This window comes from Carcharodon carcharias, chromosome 2 (assembly GCF_017639515.1).
Source record: "Carcharodon carcharias isolate sCarCar2 chromosome 2, sCarCar2.pri, whole genome shotgun sequence".
Lineage (NCBI taxonomy): Eukaryota > Metazoa > Chordata > Chondrichthyes > Lamniformes > Lamnidae > Carcharodon > Carcharodon carcharias.
In genome coordinates this window covers 101439747-101462246 of record NC_054468.1, presented here as the reverse complement: position 1 = coordinate 101462246, position 22500 = coordinate 101439747, and the positions used below count along the sequence as shown (strand labels likewise).

The following is a 22500-nucleotide window of genomic DNA, read 5'->3' as shown; positions in this document are numbered from 1 at the left end:
GTGGAGAGAAAGACAGAGTTAACGTTTTGAGTCTGTATGACTCTTCCTCAGAACTAAAGGGAAGTAAAAATGTGGTGAAATATATACTGCTTAAGAGGGGGTGGGACAGGTGAAGCTGGATAGAGGGCCAGTGATAGGTAGAGGCAAAGGAGAAATTGCGAAAGATGTCATAAACAAAAGGTCGAAGGGGTGTTAATAGTGGTGGTTCTGGCTAAAGGAGGTGCTAATGGTGACACTAAGAGTAGAAAGCAGAATGTGATAATGGCCGGACCAGGTTCAGCGCTTTGGAAAGTGACAGATGGCCCTAGTGGGGGTGGGGTGGGGTGGGGGGAGGGGACAGTAGTGGGAAAAAAATCGAAAAGGCTAAAAGCTGGGGCTAAAACAATGAATAAAATGGAAATAAAAATAATAATGAAAAAAGTGGAGGAATTTTTAATAATAAATAAATAAAAATTAATAAGAAAAAAGTTGGGGTGGGGGGAATCAGAAAGGTGTGGGATGGAGGAGAGAGTTCACGGTCTGACATGTTTGAACTCAGTTAAGTCCGGAAGGCTGTAAAGTGCCTAATTGGAAGATGAGGTGCTGTTCCTCCAGTTTGCGTTGAGCTTCACTGTGAAGAGTCATTTTTTTTTGTGTGGAAGAACAGCCTCCTTTTAGTTACAGGGCAACATGAGCTGAGCAGTTTAATGGAGTGTGAATATGGCAGTTTCCTTCAGTGGTGAGTCACAAACATTCCAGCACACAAGATGGCTATTCAGTGAAGTATAACTGCTGGAGCTAGCTTCACGTTCAATATAGCTATCCCTTATCCTCGAAACGTTAACTCTTTTCTTCTCCGCCAATGCTGCCAGACCTGCTGAGTTTTTCCAGGTAATTCTGTTTTTGTTTTGGATTTCCAGCATCCGCAGTTTTTTGTTTTTATCCCTTACCCTAGTTTAGTGTTTGCCCTGCAACTTTTTGGTTTACCCCTTAAAAGTTGTGACTGGCTTGACTTTGAAAAAATGCTTTGTCTAATGCATATTCTAATGTTCCTTTGCATGAAAGAAACTCTATTGTCCTCTCCCTTTACGCTCCTATTATTACTCTCTATGCCTGTGAATCAGAACTGTAAGTTCTGTTAATGATGAGCTTGGTGGGTTAACCCTTTCTGTTTTTGAAAAAGCCCATTTAATCCATTGTTGATCCACGGTATATGTAAAATCACAAAGTATTCAAAATACTTGAAGAAAGGTGATAGATGGAAACCATGGAATTATAGACCAGATGGCCTAACATTTGTTGGGAAATCTTTAGCATGTATAATTAAGAGTAGGGTTGCTGAATATCTTGAAATTTTCAACTAATCCAAGAGAGCTAGCATTGATAATGTCTGATAAATCTGATTGAAATTTTGAAGAGGTGACTAAAGTAATGAACAGGGCAATGTCTATGAATATTATTAAAATGGACTTTAGAAGGTATTTGACAAAGCCCCTAATAAGAGGCCATTAGCTAATGTTGAACCTCATGGAATCAAAGGCTGATCTATCAGGAAATTAGCTGAGTGGCAAGGGATGGAAAGTAGGGATAATGGGCAAGTACTCTTCTCATCAAAGTTAGGTACAATTGTAGCAAGACTTCTTTAATCTTGTACTCCAATCCCCTTGGAAGAAAAGCTAACATGCCTTCCTAATTGCTTGCTGTACCTGCATGCTCACTTTCTGTATTCCTTGTACAAGCACACCCAAGCCTGAACATCAACGTTTAGAAGTTTCACACCTTTGAAAAAAAATTCTGCTTTTCTATTCTTATCTAAGTGAATAGCTTCACACTTGCCCATAATATATTCCATCAGCTACCTTGTGGTGCACTCACTTAACCTGTGCATAATATCTTTGCGGAGAAAATAAACTGGAGTTATCTTTGTTCTCCAGGTGACTGTGGAGCAGTCATTGGTTTTGGCAGAGGAAAGTGAGACCTGTTAACAATTCAGGCAAGAGTGAGGTAATCTACTTTGGATCTAATCAGGATGGAAAGGGTGTTTTTAGATGGTGAAAAATTAGCAACTAAAGGGGCAAAGTACATAGATCATTAAAATACCAGGAAAAATATATAGAATATTAAAAAAAACAGTAGAATTCTGGCTTCTATATCTAGAGGACTAGAATACAAGGAGGTAGAAGTCATGTTTCAGTGGTAGGAATCCCTGGTTAGACCACATCTGGAATATTGTAATCAGTTCTGGTTATCACACCTTTGGAAGGATATATTTGGCCTTGGAAGGAGTGCATCGTAGATAGCAGAATCTTACCTTTAAATTAAAAGGTGGGATTACACGACACACCATAAAATAAGAAATATGAGCAGGAGTAAGCCATTCAACCCCTTAGGCTTGCTCTGCCTTCAGTAGACCATAGCTGTTCTGATTGTGGCTTCAGTGCACTTTCCTGCCTGTCCCCATAACCCTTGACCCAAAATAGCATTGTGTTCCTTGGAATTTAGAATGTTAAGGAATGATTTGATCCAAATATGAAGGGGAAGTGATAGAGAGAAACTATTTCTGCTGGTTGGGGAATCTAAGATCAGGGAGCATAGTCTAAAATTTCAGGATCCATGCTACACACAAAGGGTGATACAAGTTTGAAACTTCCCTTCCCATTGGCAATTGATGCTAGATCAATTGTTAATTTTAAATCTGTTTATAGAGTTTTGTTAACCAAAGATATTAAGGAATATGGGCAAAGGCATGTATATAGACTTAAGTCACAGATCAGCCATGATCTCATTGAAAGGTCTTGAGGAGCTAGATGAACTCCTCCTGTTCTTATGTTCCTAATTTGTTCAAGGGAGAAGGAGATTGTCTCATGGACAACATGAACTTGAAGAAGGCCTAGAGAGAAACCAAATAAAAAGTCAGATCAGACCATGGGCAGTGAGGAGGTTTGGTTTGGTGAAGGAAAGGGAAGGGGAAAGCTTATCAAATCGTCTCAATCCTGATCATCTTGCACTTGTTGCAAGTGAAGGTGGAAAGGGATTGATGGAGTTGGTAGATTGTGGAGTAAATAAGCTGAGGTTATCTTTGTTTATCAGATGACCCTGGAGCAGTCATTGGTTTTGGTGGGAGAGTGAGGCCTGATAATAATTGACGTGATCCAAACAGATCTGCTGATTGATGGCTAAGTGAGTTTTGTGTTGAATATGCTCTAGTGTACATGCCTTAGACTTGAGGAAGTGAAGAAGGATACCTTAGTTGGGGGGGCGGGTGGAAAACAGCTAGGATGGGAGAGAATGAAAGTTTTACTTGGGACAAGAGTATGAAAGGTGACGTTGTGGTTGAACAGATCAACAGCTGCTTAAGTATCATGGTGAATGAAAGGACAATATTTGGAGATGGCCTTGTTTGTGATGCAGACCATGTGAGTATAAATTGCTCCCACAGTGGATGCACTGGGTGGGAAGATTAGCAAGAAAGGAGGTTGGGGCAGTTGAAATTGCTGCTTCTTCTCAGGCAGGGACAAGTATCTTGATGGGATTCTTCAGAAGATCCAAGGTAGATCCAGAAGGCTAGGTATGGACTTGTTCAGCAGGGATTCAAGTCTGGGGTGGCAGCAGGAGAATAGGGAGGCATGGGAGCTGGTAGTGGATTTGGGTAGGGGTTGGGGAGGCATATTACCCAAGAAGGGAAAAATAAAGGCTGGCATGACTGGGTGACAAGATTATGAGAGGATAAGAGAGAAGGAATGGAAAGGGACCAGTCTGTGTGTGAAAGGAAAAATGTTATAAATCAAAATGTTAGCCACATGAAATATTAGGTCAGATGATCATAAGAGGTAGCTTTAAGGAGCGTCATAAAGAAGGAAAGAGAGGCAGCGAGAGAGACAATTCCAGTGTTTTGGGCCTAGGCAGCTGAAGACATGGCCATCAATAGTGGAATGATTAAAATTGAGGAAGCCCAAGGTCACAGTTAGAGGAGCGCAGATATCTTGAGGGTTGTAGGCTGGTGGAGTTTACAGCGAGAGGGTCATGAAAGGACATGGAGACATTTGAAAACAAGGATAAGAATTTTAACATTGAGGCTTTGCTTAACAGGGATGGGTGCAGTCAAGGGAGCTGGTCACAGGAGCAGCTGTGAAGAGGCGAGAAGCATACATGGTCAGCAGTAACACTTGTAGCTTATTCAACCCAGAAGGGTGATAGATGAAGGATGATCAGAGTCAGCAGTCACAGTAAACATAGATCAGCAATGCAGAAATCAATCAATTAAGGGGGCAGAGTCGAGAACAGAATGGAAGCCTAAAGGAGCAGGTCAGAGCCAGTTCAGCATAGTGAAAAATTCCCAATGAATGAAGAGCAAATTGACTCTGCAGAAGCCGATCAGATACGAGAATAGAGACAGTTCAGCAGGGAATAGAAAGCAATGGTGAAGGTAGATGTCACTAAAGCTCAGAAGCCAGTGGAGAAGTGAACTTCAGCATGGGAAAAGACAGACATCTATCCTGAACTGAGCACAGCAGCTGAGTAAAGCTGAGAAGCCAGTCCTGCAGTTGTGAAGCTCAGCAGATAACAGCAGTGGGAGGGCAGCTGAACACTGTGTAGACCAGAACAGATTACCTTAAAAATGAAGCAGTTGAGTCACAGAGCAGAATCTCAACAGCCAATGCATGAATTGTAGTGCAGCAGAAAGCATAGTCCAAATGGCAGATAAGTCCAGGAGTCTGGGAAATGAAAGTGAGCAGATTTCCAGACAATTAAAAGAGCAAAGACAAGGAACTTAAACTTGATGTATGGGCAAAAATAATGAGATGTTCCTTGTGCTCAGCCCTACACAAGCCTCTTATTTCCATCTGCCAATGTAAGAAACTCAGGAGGTCAAATGAATATTTGTGTTACATTTAGCTCCCTTGCTATTCTGTGGAACCTCTTCTGATCTAAACATCAGAAAGCAATATCACTACTTGCTGTTTTCTCAAATTTTGAGGGATGCTTGTAAAGCGATCAATATTGGGTCTTTTTAAAAAAAATTAACCAGGTAAAAGCCATTTGCTGGTGAACAGTGGAGCTTCCTGTGCTCATCAAAAAGATGCAAGTTCACTTTACACACCAAGCATCCAGGTTTCAGTGTTATGACCAGGATCAAACAGACATCTGGTAACAAAGAACTGTGAACATGTACATATACGTTCTGACACCTGCTTTGCTGCTCTCTGTTTAATTAGCTTCGTGGAGAAGCTGCAGGCATCACAACACATCAGTGATTCAATCTTCAAACTCCACCTGGAAATCAGTGATGCCCTGAGTGCATGAGGAAACCCTTGTACTTTTGATTTTAATACTTGGTTGAACAAAAGAGTAAAAAGGACATGGTTTCCTTTGCTTTACGGAGACAGATTCTCAGCCCATTATTCCCAATTTTGTTAAATGGAATCGCACTGCAAGACTTTCCCAGTGAACATTTTGAATGAAGTGGGCTGGCTGATTCTATGGAATGTTCTGCTGTGATTTGACCTGAATATAGTGATTATTCTAATTGCCCAGCTGGTTTAATTTCAGTTCCATCTGTACATTCACTCTTGCCTGTATTTGTTCTGAAGCTTCTCTCTTTCTGTGTTTGTGCTTTTGTTTGTGTCTTTCATCAGCAACAGACTGTAAAATATCAGACGCAGCTCGGTGGTCAGAAACAGCTCATTGAGCAGACTGAGCTAATCAGCCAGTCAGAAATGCAGCATCTGAGGAGCCAGTTGGAGAGAGCCAATGACACAATCTGTGCAAATGACATGACCATGGAGCGACTGAACATGACAGTGGATGAATTAAAAGGTGCTAACCAGCAGTTTCAAGAGGGACAACGACTCTTGCAGGAAGAACTGCAACAATTGCAGCAACTCATACAGGTTGGAAGATTCAGCTTTAATAGCAGGGAAGGTTGTTTACCTTTGTGAAAACGTGAGGTGATTTACAACTTAGTTGCAAATTGAGGCTGGCCTCCTTCTGTGCCAGAAATCTTTGTTTCTATATGGGTTTGGGACAGAAGAAACACCTTGAAGCAGGACTCAGTGATGGGCAGCCATTTTTTCTGTTGCCGGTATGTCCATCTGGTAGCATTAGGACATGAACCTAGGGCTCTTTGTGTTCTCTCAAATTGCAGCGTTGTATGGCAGTGATTATCAAGATGGTAAATGGATCTAAAGTTTGAGTCCAGGCAGTCGCTGTAGGACACTGTGGTTTCAGTACTGGAAGCAATGATACAAGGAATTGTATTCTTTCTGGTTTGACTAGTTAAGAATGGTCTACATCTGTAATGTTATTGGAGCAGCTAAGGAAGCTCCATCAAAAAGTGTCTTTTACCATGGGGACAAATCTAAAGAAAAATATGTTCCAAATCTTTGGAATTGTAGGAGAGTCATTTCAGTAGTTCAATATGGATAGTCCTTTCTGTTGAATTTGGGGATGGGATTATACCTAAAAGCAACTTGATGTAATGACAATTTGAACAGTAACTACTTCAGACTTGGAACTTATGCAATCCTGGTAACTGTTATGATTCCTGTAAAGGCCAATAACTTTTAAAAAGAACGGAATCCCCACAAAGCCAATGGGAAGAGAACTGATGGACAAGATTTCATGTTTTAAAAATTTTACTGTATCAAACTAACTAAAACCAACAGAATTGAAACATTAACAGGTGAAGAGCATTTCAAATAAAAGGGTAAATTTCATTTTTTAAATAGTTGATACAACACAGATACACCTCACATAGTTACAAGCCCTTGCATTACTTCTTGCAAAAATGTGGGACCATGTGCAATCTCACACTCTTTCCAACTCTACCTCTGCTATAGAATCATAGAATGTTTACAGGACAGAAGGAAACCATTTGGCTTATCAAGCCCATGCCTGTTCTCTGCAAGAGCAGTAGAGCTAGTTTCACCACCCACCCCCCCCTTTCCCCATGGCCCTGCAGATACTTCTGGATATATATCCAATTGTCTTTTGAAAGCCATGATTAAATCTGCCTCCACCACGCTCTCAGCCATTGTATTCCTGATCCAAACCACTTCTCCTGATGTCGTCCATTGCCACTCACTTCAAATATGCATTTTTCATGGTTCCCGATCTTTCCATAATGGAAACGGTTTCTCTCTATGTACAACAAAAACAGAATTACCTGGAAAAACTCAGCAGGTCTGGCAGCATCGGCGGAGAAGAAAAGAGTTAACTCTTTTCTTCTCCGCCGATGCTGCCAGACCTGCTGAGTTTTTCCAGGTAATTCTGTTTTTGTTTTGGATTTCCAGCATCCGCAGTTTTTTTGTTTTTTTCTCTCTATGTACTCTGTCTTGATCCCTTAGGATTTTGAACACCTCAATCAAATCTCCTGTCAACAACCTCTAAGGAGAATAACCTCAGCTTCTGCAATCTATCCATGTAACTGAGCCCTCATTCCTGGAATCGTTCTGGTAAATCTTTTCTGCACCTGTTGTAAAGGCTTCACATCTAAAATGCAGTGACCAGAATCGGATGTAGTACTCCAGTTGAGGCTGAACTATTGTTTTGTAAAGAAAGGCTCTCTCTAATTTTCCACCCACAATGGTTGACAGGGCCCTCAACCGTGTCCGGCCCACCTCCTGTGCATCTGCCCTCACACCTTCTTCTCCCTCCCAGAACCATGATAGGGTCCCCCTTGTCCTCACTTATCACTCCACCAGCGTCTGCGTTCAAAGGATCATCCTCCACCATTTCCGCCAATTCCAGCATGATGCCACCACCAAACACATCTTCCCTTCACCCCCCCACCCCCCCCCCCCCCCGCAGCATTCCGCAGGGATCATTCCCTCTGGGACACCCTGGTCCATTCCTCCATCACCCCCTACACCTCAACCCCCTCCCACGGCACCTTCCCATGCAACTGCAGAAGATGCAACACCTGCCCCCTTACTTCCCCTCTCCTCACCATCCAAGGGCCCAAACACTCCTTTCAAGTGAAGCAGTATTTCACTTGCACTTCCCTCAATTTAGTCTACTGCATTTGTTGCTCCCAATGCGGTTTCCTCTACATTGGAGAGACCAAACACAGACTGGGTGACCACTTTGCGGAATACCTTCAGTTTGTCCGCAAGCGTGACCCAGACCACCCTGTCGCTTGCCATTTCAACACTCCACCCTGCTCTCATACCCACATGTCCATCCTTGGCCTGCTGTTCCAGTGAAGCTCAACGCAAACTGGAGGAACAGCACCTCATCTTCCAACTAAGCACTTTACAGCCTTCCGGACTGAATACTGAGTTCAACAATTTTATATCATGAACTCTCTCCTCCATCCCCACCCCCTTTCCGATCCCCCCTTTTTTTCCAATAATTTATATAAATTTTTCTTTTCCCACCTGTTTCCATTATTTTTAAATGTATTTCCATCCATTATTTTATCTCTACCTTGTGGCCTATTTCGATCCTTTCCCTTCACCCCACCCCACTCCCACTAGGGCTATTTGTACCTTGCTCGTTCTGCTTTCTACCCTTAATTAGCACATTCCTTAGATAATATCACCACCTTCAACACCTCTTTTTTTCCTTTTGTCTATGACATCTTTTGGTTATCTCCACCTATCACTGGCCCTCTATCCTGCTCCACCTGTCCCACCCACCGCCCCCCCTTAAACCAGCTTATATTTCACCTCTTTTCTGTTTTTACTTAGTTCTGTTGAAGAGTCATACGGACTCAAAATGTTAACTGTGTTCCTCTCCGCTGATGCTGCCAGACCTGCTGAGTTTTTCCAGGTATTTTTATTTTTGCTCTCTATAACTTACTTGCTTCTGTTCTCTATGCCTCTGTTTATAAAGTAGAGAATTACATTTTCCTTTTTAACAACCATGTAAACCTGCCCTGCCATCTTCAATGATTTGTGCAAATATACCCCAAGGCCTGTCTATTCCTGCGCCTTCTATGTACCCTTTGTATCATCTGCACGCCAAAGTCTAAGTCATTTATGTATATTAAAAACAGTGGTCCCAGACTCCCAACAGGGGAACTACAACTCAGAACTGCACTGTTTCCTGCAACATACTTTCCTCAAATCTATGAGGGATTGTCTACAGCAATTTCTGCCCTTGCTTTCCTCAAATCATCTTATTCGGTCCTGGTGACTTATCAACTTTTAAATACAATCAGTCTTTCTAATACTTTCTCTTTATTAATTGTAGCCCATTCCGTATCTCAAACTGCCTTATCTTTCACTCTGACTTTCACAGTCCCTTTCTCTTTGGTTATGACAGATGCAAAGCACTCATTTACTACCTCAGCCATGCCTCCTGTCTCCATACATAAATCCTCTTTTCGGTCCTTAATCAGTTCCACCCCTCTTCTTGCTGCAGTCTTAGAACTATATTTATAAGCCTTTAGAAAACTGACATTGGATATGCCCTTGTACCTGGCCCAAATGGTCATTTGTCATCTGTGAGTATGTGACGAGTGCTAGCAGGCTGTTCAAAAGAGTCATCATGTGTTAGCCTCGCACCGTTCTCACTAGATGCCCTGGTGAGCTTTGCAACAAGGGTTGGTGAATAGTGAGCAGAAACCTTGAATGATATTTACTTTTACCTCTCTCTCTTCCTAGCTTGGGTTACTTGGATGGTTTCTGCTCGCACAGCTGCATTGATTCTGGGAACGTTTGGATTTGTGAGGCTTGGCTACTGTCTGGAGCCTCGGTATTGTGAACCCGTCTTTCCTCCCACCCCACCCTTGAACATTCATTTCAGCTTTTCTGTCCATTCAGTTGAACTCTCCCAATGGCCTATTAACGGTGTGGTGCTTTGTGTAGAACTTAAATTGGTTCAGTGCCCTCTGTGGTTGAATGGGCACTTATTCATGTAGAATGGCATTAGGTGGTGATACAGGAGGATTGTGCTACCATTGTAAACATAGCTCAGTAAGAGCCAGCACCATCAAGAGAGAGAACTATTTTTTTAAAAAGGTGTTCATTATATTTAGCTTCAGGAGTCTTATTACACTAATGTGTCTGCCATGTCTCAGTTGGTTGTACTCGTGCCTCTAGAGACTTGAGTACAAAGTCTAGCCTGATGTGCCTTGCGCAGTATTGAGGGAGTGCTGCATCATTGGAGATGCTGTCTTGAAGATGTGACATTATACCAAGTCTCCTTCTGCCCTTTCAGTTGGATATAAAAAGCCTCGTGGCACTATTTTGAAGAAGAGCAGTGGAATTATCCCAGGTGTCTTGGCTAATATTTACCCCTCGGCCAACTTCACTGAAATAGATGACTAGCTCACAATCACATTGCTATTTGTAGGAACCTGCTGGCTGCAAATTAGCTGCATTGTTCTCAATGTTACAACAATGACTGCAATTTATTGGCTGTAGAGTGCTTTGGGATGTTCCGAGGTTGTGAAAGTCATGAGTTTGTTAATGTACCAAGTTCAACTAACTTTTAAAAGGATCAAGTTTTAAGTGTTTTGAGAGTGTGCTGGTTTCATAACTGTAACTTGATGCTGTCCTTATTTCCTCAAAATATGTATCTAATTACTGATCAGTCAACCTCTGTGACTTTTTGTTGCAGAAGTGTTGTAATATAAAAGGCTTCCACAGTATTTGTGTAATTGTTTTCCTTTTATGTTACTTACTTTGTACCATATCCTACAGTGTGGTTTAAGTCTTGAACCATTTTTTTTATTAGAATAGCCTTTGTTACAGTCGTAAGCACCTAAAACCTTCAGATCCCGATTATTATTGCTTCAAGGCTTTTTTTGCAGTGCTTTGGTTATATTGGTTGCTAGTGTACGGTTTCAATATTTTGTTAAAGTATTCATCTGAAATTTCGCATTGATTGTTTTTCTTTCCTTTTCTTCTTGCTTTTCTTTCCTGATTTTCTCTTTCCTCCTCCTGACAAGTTTGAGTCAAAACACTTCTGTGGCTTGAGGCCAACTGAAGATTTCAAAACTGAGTGATAAACTTTCCTTGAGGGTTATGGAATGAAAGCATGATCTAATTGAATGGTGGTACTGGCTCAAGAGATTGAATGGTCTACTCCTCCTTTCTCTGTTCCTGTGACTCATACTTGATACAATACAAGTGCTGGCTGTCCCTGATGCCTCACCAACTGCCCATTTTTATCTCACCTGCTCAATTTCTCAAGTATGCCAGCTGTTTATTCAGCAATAGGAGGGTTTGCGATGTCGTAATAATGGCAAATCATGACCCCACACAAGTATTTCCCAGCAATAAAACCTGGAGATATTAACACCCAAAGGACAAAGATTTGTAAAGTAGCTTACTGGGAAGGACCATTGTAGGCTATGAAATGGCTTTGGAGGCAAATTTGTTTGTTTCTGTAGAGTTGTTTCCAGTACAGAAAGTACAGTACAGTATTTCTGCTGGTGAAAGTGTTGCTGTTTTTGTTAATTCTATCATTAGCAGCATTAACCAAGGGATGTTAGTGCTTTAAGTTGTTATGACCAGAAGGATTTATACAAGAAACAGAAAGTTTACATGCAGGTACAGGAAGAGGCTAGGAAGGGAAATGGCATATTGACCTTTAATGCAAAAGGGTTGGAATACAAGAGTAAAGAAGTCTTGCTTAAGTTGTACAGGATATTGGTGAGACCACACCTGAAGTATTGGGAATAGGTTTTGTTTCCATTCTCAAGGAAGGGTATACTTGCCTTAGAGTGGGTACAACAACAAAAGGTTCATAGATTGATTTGTGGAAGGAGAAGATTTTTTCCTCAAAGGATTGTACATCTTTAAAATCCTCTACCCCAGAAGGCTGCAAATGCTCAGTCATGTCAAGAATGAGTTCAATAGATTTTTGTGCTCTAAGGGAATCAAGGAATATGGGACAGGAATGTGGAGTTGAGGTCGAGGATCAGTCATAATTTTATTAGATGGCTGAACAGGCTGGAGATGCCATATGGCCTACTCCGGTTCCTATTTCTTATGTTCTTATCTGGAAAATCAGTGGCATTTTAAGTGTGGAATCAAACTTCCATGCACTGTTTCTGGCTTTTCATATCATTTTTAATGCATTACCTTTAAACTTTTAACTTGGTAAAGAGCTCAGTTTATGATTTATTTGGATTTTGCAATTTGTTTGATTACTAGAAATCAGTGGAGGAAAATGAGGAACTGAAGACTAAGCTCCAAACACAAGAGGATATCATTCAGAGTAAAGATCTTCAGCAAAAGCAACTGTACAAGGAGTTAACTCGGTGTAATGAATTACTGCACGCCCGGGAGAAAGTAACCAGGTAACCAGCTCTTGTGAGGGTGACACTGTCAATTAAAGTGCGTTTGGCAGTGTGATCGTACTAACATCATACTAGGAATGATGGACATGAAAAGACCTTTTGCTCCATCTAGCATATTCCAAGTACTGTAATGAGTGTGCACTAGAAGACAGATACTCCCTACTTTCACCTAGAAGTCTTATGATGATCTGGAAGAGGGGTAAGAACAGACTGAAAGCCAGACCAATTAGGGGATTTTTAAAAATTTGGAAAATTCCTCTTCAACCTCAGGTGACATGTGAATCACAGTTTCTTGTAGCTCATACCTCTTGTACAAGGCGCTCTCAACCCCAGCCAGAAACGGGCCCTGCTCTCACTGGAAGGAGCTTAGTGAATCGGCAATGAGCCTGCAGCCTTATCTCTGGGAAAAGAACCATTTACTGACATCTAACCTAAATCTGTCCTTGAGATTGTGACTGTGGTCCTACAAGCCTATTTAGTTGAAACAAATTGTTTACCCCAACACCATCTAGTCCTGTCAACATCTGATAAACCTTGATCAAATCAACACTAAGTCTATGCCTCCATAAAGTATAGAGCCCCAGCTCTTTGACCCTATCTTTAAGATGCTTTAAATTGTGAATCAGTTTTGTCGTACACTTTCCAAAGCCTCAGTGTCATCTACCATGTGAGCAGACCAAAACTGCACAAAGTATTCTATCAGGGGCACTCAACTATAGTCTTGTACAAAGACAAAATAGTCTGTTTGGTTTGTAGTGAATTGCTCTGTAAATGCATTCTATTCATTCTAACTATTCCCCCTTGGCATTAGTCATCAAGCTTTAAAGATGTGTGCATTAGTGGGTGCTTTGCTCTCCCAGTCATTACAGTGTAACTGAATAGACTAAACCAACATTTCCTGGGGAAACCAGCAGTAATAAAATTTACTGCTGTTAGTATTAGCTATGCCCACTTGTCAGCCATAGATTACTGGTAGCACTTTAATATCTGAGTCAGAAGGTTGTGGGTTCAAGCCCCATTCCAGAGACTTGAAAGCAAAACCTAGGAACTGAGGGAGTGCTGCACTGTTGGAGGTGTCATCTTCAGGATGAAACCTTAAACCAAGATCTTACGGCACTATTTCAAAGAAAAGTGGCATTCTTCCTCATGTCCTAGCCAATGTTTCTCTCTCAACCAGCATCACTAAAACAAATTAATTGGGCATTATCCCATTGCTGTTTATGGATTCTTGCTGTGCATAAATTGACTACCGTATCTTCTACATTATAACAGTGACTACACTTCAAAAGTATTTCAGAAAGCGCTTTGTGATGTCCTGAGATCTTGAACTGCTCTGTATAAATGCAGCTCTTTCCTATTCTTTCTTTATTAAATGCAACTCAGCTGACCAAAGGATACACAAAATACTGGAATGGAGCTTGAAAACATGGCGTTAAAATGGTTAGTGCTGAACGTGAATGGCAAGGTTACTCAATGTGTGCTCCCCACACGTTGCATTTTGAATATGGAGATTCAGCATTAACCATTTTAACCATGCTTTCAAGCTTTGTACCAGGATTTTAACTTCCCAATCTAGGCTAGCACTTCAGTGTCATGAGGAAAGATCTCTCGGCACGATTGGATGCAAGTTTTTTTCCCCCCCTTATTAGATTAGTATTTGTAGGATTTTCCAAACTTTGTGCAGCAATCTCTTCCTTGATCAGCTGGTTAATCAAGCGTCTGCAAGCGATTCCCCTTTCACCCACGCACATACAAACATATGTCATTGTCATGGTTGCACTATTGAAAACATTCCATTTTTTTTTCAAGAATAACTGACATTATTTGAAAACCTATTGGAAGAAAAAAACAAGTGAGCTGGGAGCTCTTTCATGATGACAAGGCTTTAAAAAAAATCATAAAAATTGTGACTCACTGTAAATGAGTGAGATTTGACAAGCCAATTCAATGTGCTTTGGTCTCCTTTCTATACTGTGCCCAAGCCAAGAAGAAAGATGGGTTGCATAATATATAGCTAAAAGTGCTAAAGGTAATTTTATCAGTTGAATCAAAAAAATTGTAGGTTTAAATTTCATCTCAGGACAGAATGCAACATCAAAGTTGACATTTCATAATTCTTGAGTAATATTACATTGGGTATTAAAAGAAATAAGGGAAATGGCAAATGTACTAGTCATAAGTTTCTAATGCGGTCTGTCTGCAAGCATGACCCAGACCTTCCTGTCGCTTGCCATTTCAGCACTCCACCCTGCTCTCGTGCCCACATGTCCGTCCTTGGCCTGCTGCATTGTTCCAGTGAAGCTCAACGCAAACTGGAGGAACAGCACCTCATCCTCCGACTAGGCACTTAACAGCCTTCCGGACTGAATATTGAGTTCAACAATTTTAGGTCATGAACTCTCTCCTCCAACCCCAATCCCTTTCTGATCCCCCCTTTTTCCCAATAATTTATATAGATTTTTCTTTTCCCACCTATTTCCATTATTTTTAAAAGTATTTCCATCCATTGTTTTATCTTTGTCTTTTAGCCTATTTCAATCCCTTCCCTTCACCCCACCCCCACTAGGGCTATCTGTACCTTTATTATCACATTCCTTAGATAATATCACCACCTTCAACACCTCTTTGTCCTTTTGTCTATGAAATCTTTTGGCTATCTCCACCTATCTTTGGCCCTCTATCCAGCTCTACTTGTCCCACCTCCCCCTTAAACCAGCTTTTATTTCACCTCTTTTCTATTTTTCCTTAGTTCTGTTGAAGAGTCATACTGACTCAAAACATTAACTGTGTTCCTCTCCGCAGATGCTGTCAGACCTGATGAGTTTTTCCAGGTATTTTTGTTTTTGTTTTAGATTTCCAGCATCTGCAGTTTTTTGCTTTTATCTTAATTTCTAATGCACTCTAGATTCAAGAATTGTGCATGTTGATTGGAAAATTGCAACTGTAATGACATTTAAGAAAGGAAGGAGGGAGAAATCTATAACTTCAGATCGTCAGTTTAGTGTGAATTGCAGGGAGGTTACTTGGAACTATCATTGGTGACAGAGTGGCAAACCACTTGGGCAATTATGACATAATCAGAGAGAGTTGGCATGGCTTGTGATGGATAAGGCATGTCTGACTACTTCATTACATTTTTTGAGGAAGTCACAAACATGGTAGGGAGGGAAGTTTCTACAGGGGTTGTCAATATGGATTTCCAGAAAGCAATTGATACAGTTCACGCAAGGAATTATCATAAAAAATGAAAGCACATGGAATTGGATGCAACTTTGTGATGAAAATTGGCTAGACAGAAGGAAGGGATAAGGGGAATACACTGATTGGCAAGATATGACAAATGGTGTTCTCCAGAGATCTGTTGTGGGACTTTGGCCGTTTGAAATGGCCCAGATCTTCCATTCTCCAACCCATTATGTGCATCAAGACTCTGCGGAAGTCCCAGTGCATTGACCGTGTGAATTGCTGGGAACTGTGGGTTCCTGTTTTTTTATTCAATAATGAGATGTGGGCATCGCTGGCTGGGCCACCATTTATTGCCCATCCCTAATTGCCTTTGAGAAGGTGGTGGTGAGCTGCTTACTTGAACCGCTGCAGTCCATGTAGTGTAGGTACATCTACAATGCTGTTCCTGGAATTTGACCCAGCGACAGTGAAGGAACGGCAATATATTTCCAAGTCAGGATGCTGAATTCCTTGGAGGGGAACTTGCAGGTGGTGTTGTCCTGATGGGCAATTCCTTTGTTCCCTGGGTCCCTCTGCTAGAGTCAGAGACTTCGGACAGTTCCACAACACTTGCCTGGATAGTTACCCAGGAAATGTTATGCAGAAAAATTCTGGTCTAACTCCTGGGTAATACTGAACTGACTCCCCAATTACTCATGCTGTCCCCCATGACTGACTCCTTGACCACCCTGCCACCGACTACCTGACTACACCCAACCCAACGGCACCTTCCAAACACACTTAATCCTGACCACCCGATTACCTGCTCAGTCAGACTTGACTACCCCCAACCCCCCTATCTCCTTACCGCCCACTACCCATTACCCATCCGCCAACACTAACATTCACCCACATACTCTCTCACCCATTTACTAACACACACTGAGAATTTTTAAACCTACTATAGGGCAGCTGGTGCCGTAAAAAGGGGGCATGCCCTGACGCAACAGTGCTGCAGTGGAGCTCTTTGATGGATACTGCGCTCCCCATTTCTGGAAAAGCCAGGCTTTGAAGTGCGTAGTAGCATTGGGACAGGCAAAAGTTTGAACAGAGCAGCAGTCCAACAATGGTGATTGCCACTTGTGAAACATCTGGGTCAATATATATTTATAATTTGAGCAAAGGAATAGAGAGCTATATATCCAAGTTTGCATTTCGGATTCATAGTAAGTTGTGTAGATGGGAGCAGGCAATGGGACACAGACTAACTTTTAGAAAATATATGGCAGTTATGAGTTAGTTGTAGGGAAGGGTGAGGTGATTTACTTTGGATCCAACAAAGGCAAACTAGAACATTTTCTTCATGGGTAAAGAGTAAGAACTGTGGAGGAGCAAAGTGGTTTGCATCTCCATGTGCACAGATCACTAAGAGCTGGTGAACAGGTATAAAAAGTAATCAACAAGGCTTATGGAGCATTGGCCTTCATCTCAAGGTGGTTATAATATGAAGTGATGGGAGAATGAGATTAACTGAATTACTCTACAGAGAGCCAGCATGGACTCGATGGGTGGAATGGCCCCCTTTTGTGCTCTAATGACTCTGACTCTGTTGTACCAAACTTGGTCAGACCTCCCCTGGAGCACTGCTTTCAAATTTGGGCATCACACCTCAGGAAGGATGTTTTGGCCTTGGACGGTTACAGTGTAGATTCACCAGAATGATACCAAGGCTTAACTAGTTGTTATGAAGATACTTTGGATAAAGTTGGCTTGTATTCCCTTAAGTTTGGAAGGTTGAGGTTTTCAGAATGATAGAAATTTGTTCGGGTGGGTGCTGAGAAATTATTCCCACTGATGTAATCCAGACCAAGGAGGCCTAATCTGAAAATTACTACAAGACTAGTAGAAATGAAAGCAGTTTTACCATACCAAGGGTAGTGGAAATCTGAAACTCAGGGTCAGCTGGAATTTTCAAGGCTGGAATTGATAGTTTTCTGTAGGCATTGAGGATTATGGAGAAAAGGTAGATAAATGGCATTGAAGTCTGCAGATCAGCTTTCATCTAATTGAATGCCCTACTCCTGTTCCTATGTTAGAGGTGCTACAATACAGATGAGATGTTAAACTGAGGCCCTGTCTACTGGTTCAGGTGGAGGTTTGTGATCCTATTGCTTTATTTAAAGAACGAGTTCCCTGGTATCATGCCCAGCATTTATTGATTCGCCATAACATCAGAACAGTTTCACCAGCCTTTCATTTCTGCTGCCTCCAGGATCTTGCTCTTCACAGAGCTTTCCTTTTGGACTGCATTTCATTAGAATGTATTTGGAACATTGTATTCCTTTCCTTCAACAGCATATGAAACTTACTTAGTTTTTTAGTGTTTTCCTTAATCTTGCATTTAGAAACCATGGAGTATTGTGTACAGTTTTGGTCTCCTTATCTAAGGAAGGATATTCTTGCCATAGAGGGAGTGCAATGGAGGTTCACCAGACCGATTCCTGGGATGGTAGGATTGTTTAAGGAGGCGAGATTGAGGAAACTGGGCATGTATGAGAATGGAGGTGATCTCATTGAAACTTAATAATTCTTACAGGATGTGACAGGTTTAGATGTAGGATGTTTCCCCTGGTTTGTTGTGGGGGGGGTGTGGGTTGTGGGGGATGGGGGGGTAGGGTTCTAGAATCAGGGGATACAGTCTCAGAATAAGGAGCAAGCCATTTAGGACTGAGATGAGGAGGTGAATCTTTGGAATTCTGTGTCCCAGAGGGCTGTGGAAGCTCAGTCATTGAGCATGTTCGAGACTGAAATTGATAGAATACTAAATACTATGATGACATCAAGAGTTATGGGGATAGTGGGGAAAAATGGCAAAGAGGTAGATGATCAACCATGATCTGTTTGAATGGAGGAGCAGGTTTGACAGGCCGAATGTCCAACATCTGTTCCTATTTTCCTATACCTCCTTTTTCTAAAATATGCTCCCCAGATCTGAAGGACAGCATTGTAAAGACTTCTTGCTGTATGCCCCTGTTCTTTAGTCTAACCAATATTGATTTCAGTATTTAAAATTAAGAAAATCTGCCCTGTAAAAATTTGTACAGTGAGGAAGGGAAGTAGGGATTTGTCAAAATAGTACAAATAAAGGATAAAAGAATCTGCACGTGGCTGGCAGCTCTGTTCGTTTGGTTACGTATATATGTATTGTGCTTGCTGATGATATGTTCAGGTGTGTTTATGTTCTCAGTTCCAGCTAGTTGTTGCAGCTGAGTTGCCTCAGTCTTGTATGTATTGCACTGAACATTTTTATAACATAAACAAAGTACTGTATGTAGAAATTCTGAGACCTACATTTCAGTATTTTATATTTTGAATGAATATTTTAATTAGACTTTTTTATATGGATTGTTGCTTTGCTTCCTCGTCAATTAATCCCTCATTCACCAGCTGAAAGACTGAGGTTATTACAAATTGAAGTAAATGTAGTATTAAGCCAGATATTAGTTTAACCTACAAGTGCATCGTGTACTTTTCTGACAGACCCCTTTTAAAAACAATTAACTTCTACCCTGAATCCTAGCAGATCTCGAGAAGAAAACTTACTGGAGCAGCAGTGTAGTGACATTTCCCACAGGCAGACTGAGGTACAACAGACACCTGTACAATTCCAAGCAAACCTGCAAGGTGAAGTGGATCTCAAGGAAGAAATGATACTCCTTCAGCACAGGTAAGCACCAAGAGATTTGTAAAGAGAGTTAAGGCATGAACACGAGCTAATAGCTGAAATGTTACTCTTTGCTTTTTGCTACAGTTAAGATACTTTCAGCATATCAATGAATCATAAATCACAAAGAGAGCCATTTGACCCATCCTGCCTGTGCTGGCTCTTCGAAAGAGCTGCCGAATTCATTCCACTTCCCTGCTATTTCCCCATAGCCCTGTAAATTATTGCTTTTTAAGTATATTGTGCTTTGATATTCAGTAATTTGACCTTTGTTTAAAGGGTGCACTGTACCAGTTACTGAGTTATATGTGCGTATAATGGATACTTTATACTTGACATAATGGGCTGAGGTAGGGACTAGCGTGATTCAGAGTGAATGAGTAATTGAAGTTCTTACCTTGAGCAATTTATCTAAGTTTGCTGATATAAAGCTAAAGAAAGTAAGCTGTGAGGAGGACACAGAGAAGCTGCGAAGAGAATATTAGTGGGCATCAGAGTGGCAAATGGAGTATAATGTGGGGAAGTATGAGGTTATTTAGTAATAAGAATAGAAAGGCTGAATATTTTTGTTTAAAAGTTGTGAAACTTCTAAATGTTGATGTTCGAAGGTACTGAGGTGTACTTGTACAAAGTTAGCATGCAGATACAGCAAGAAATAAGGATAGCAAATGCCACCTTAGCTTTTATTGTAAGTGCATTGGAGTACAAGAATAAGGAAATCTTGCTACATTGTACAGGGCTTTGGTGAGGCCACATCAGGAATACTGTGTGTAATTTTGGTGTCATATCTAAGGAAGAATATACTTGCCTTGGAGGTGGTACAGTGAAGATTCATTAGATTGGTTCCTGGATGAGCGGGTTGGCTATGATGAAAAGAATGAGAAGTGATCTCATTGAAACATGTAAGATTCTGAAGGGCCTTGGCAGGGTGGACACAGGTTTTCCCCTCTGGCTGGGGAATCTAGAACACAGGGGCACAGTCTCAGGATAAGGGGCCCTTGAGAAGGTGGTGGTGAGTAAAATTGGGGTCACATTGGAAAATAATTTGTGAAATATTGCCATAGTGCTTTGCTTCACTTCTTGTACATGTAATCCAACAAGGTCATGATCTGTTGTTAGTATGGACTTCGTCCTGCATTACATGCAATAACGGCATTGAATGCTGAAATGCTAAAGTCACTTTGGTGATTTGATACAAATGCATTGGTTTCATGGTCTTGATGGTAATGGAAGGTAAACAAAGGAAAGACTATTGTTTCTACCCACTTGAAGTCTAATAATTCCACACATTTGAAGCAGCCCAGAAGCATTTGCATTTCACTACGGATTAAAAAGTGCTATAATTATATCATTTCTCGTCACAAAAAATGTTCAGATCTTTTTATCTTTGACCACTCGTATCCATGAACCCTGCTTATGATGCTGCCTTTCAATGTGGCATGAGGAAATTTGGATATGTGGCTATCTATTCCAGGTTGTTGATAGATACAGTGAAAAGTTGAAGCACCAACACAGATCCTTGCCACTGGTCACATCCTGCCAATTAGAGTCCATTTCCATTATCCCTACTCTCTATTTACCTGGTTCAACCAGGTCATTATTTGGCTTCAATTCCATAAATTTCAACTTTAGCTGTCAAGTTTAGAAGGAACTTTAGCAAATACCTTCTGAAAATCCATTTAAATAATTTCCACAGACATTTCCATGTTCGTTACTTAGTCACTCCTTCAAAAAATTTGACTAGATTCTTCGCACAAGACCTACTGCTTACAAATCCTTGCTGGCTCTCTCTGATGAGCTGGAAAATTTCAAGTTGTTCAGTCACCCTATCCTCAATTGTAGCTACCAGCAATTTCCCAACAACAGATGTGAGGCTAACTGGCTTGTTACCTTTCTCAAATAGCAGACTGATATACACAATTTTCCAATCTAAACAATGGTTCCCAAATTGGACTGTAACTTTCAAGCTCCAGGGCAATGTATCTGCTGGGTGTGAGGAGGGCAGTTCCCCTGTGCATCTTTAGCGCCATGAACGCCAAAGATGCACAGGGGAACTGCCCACCCCACACCCAGAAGTTCCCAGATAAGGATTGTACGGCAATTACCCTGGAAATTCTAACTTCCTCTGGGCAATTGCCTTGCACTGGGAACTATCCAATAATATGATCTAAATCGCAAACTTCAGATGGTTCCAACTGTGGTGCAGTAATAGTTACCCTGAAACAGAAGAATTACAACCACTTCTAGCTTCTGGGTAACTATAGGACTGACCCAGCCCTACCCCCGCAGGACTCCATGTACCACCCACACACCCCCACCCTCTCCCCTCCCCGCAACTCCTGCCTGGGGCTACCTCCCCTCCTCCCAATCTCCATTCAGTGGGACTCCTCCCACCGTTCCTCCGCCCAATAGTCCCTCAACAAAACTCCCCACCCGCCGAGGCCTGACACCCAATTTTCTCCCCCGCCCCTTCCCCCACCATCTCCCTAGCCCACAAGGCCCGGCTTCTCTCTCCAACATCACCCCACCCCCAAGGCCCAATTCCTGAACCTCTTCCGCCCCAGACCCGACTCCCCTCTACAAGACAGGCTCCCACCCCCCTAGGCTGGACTCCCACCTGCACCCCCCCAACCACCTTCCAAAAAGTCCTACCCATTTACCTTATATGCTTATTTTCTCCCTGGCTTGTCAAAGACCTTTAAACCCAGCTGGACCTTTAAACCTACCTGGTTTACGGTAGAGAGTGCCATAAAAAGGGAGTGTGGCTTACCTATCTTCGAATGCGCTGCCCTCATGTACGCCCTGGGAGCGTGCTGCATTGCACTGATCTCTCCCAGCCCGAGTAGAAAGATCGGGCAAGATGGGATCGCCTGGATTTCCAGGTAAGTAATTTCAAGCGGAGTCAATCTGACTCAATTGTCACTCTATTGGATGTTATGACCCTAAAGTTAAGGTATCTGCAATGTTCTCACCTACTTCTTGGAATAGAAACTGCCTGGTCCTTGGGATTTGTCACTGTTTAGTGACTTTATTTTCTTCATTACTGTTATTTTGCTTGTGGTAATTTTCGGTGTGCCTGGTTAGCTCACTTGGCTAGATGGCTAGCTTATGGTTCAAAATAATGCCAATGGTGCAGTTTTGATTCCCATTCCAGCTGAGGTAGACTTGGGAATTGCCTCCTTCAACTTTCCCTGAGAGTGGTAGGCAATGGCAAATCATCACTGGCAAAAAACTGCCTAGAAAATGGCTCAGGATGAAGCATCAGCAGACAATGAGTCAAGGACCTGCTTTTGAGCAGAGCCCGAAATGAATAAATTTTGGTGTATCCCTGTCGTTCATATTCAATATTTGGGTTGTTTGGCATGTTAGCCTTTTTCTC

General features: G+C 41.7%; 1 protein-coding gene across 8 annotated transcripts in view; it reads left to right on the top strand.

Moving 5' to 3' along the window:
* cep63 (centrosomal protein 63) overlaps positions 1 to 22500 on the top strand; it is a 97231-nt gene that overhangs the window by 37511 nt on the left and 37220 nt on the right. For 6 of the 8 annotated variants that reach the window (XM_041182945.1, XM_041182950.1, XM_041182947.1 and 3 more), the window contains 3 exons: positions 5616 to 5870; positions 12087 to 12232; positions 18978 to 19124. In XM_041182945.1, the coding sequence (XP_041038879.1) occupies positions 5616 to 5870; positions 12087 to 12232; positions 18978 to 19124 (548 nt within the window). The remainder of the gene's footprint in view (positions 1 to 5615; positions 5871 to 12086; positions 12233 to 18977; positions 19125 to 22500) is intronic. The other 2 variants (XM_041182944.1, XM_041182949.1) reach the window with 2 other exon arrangements.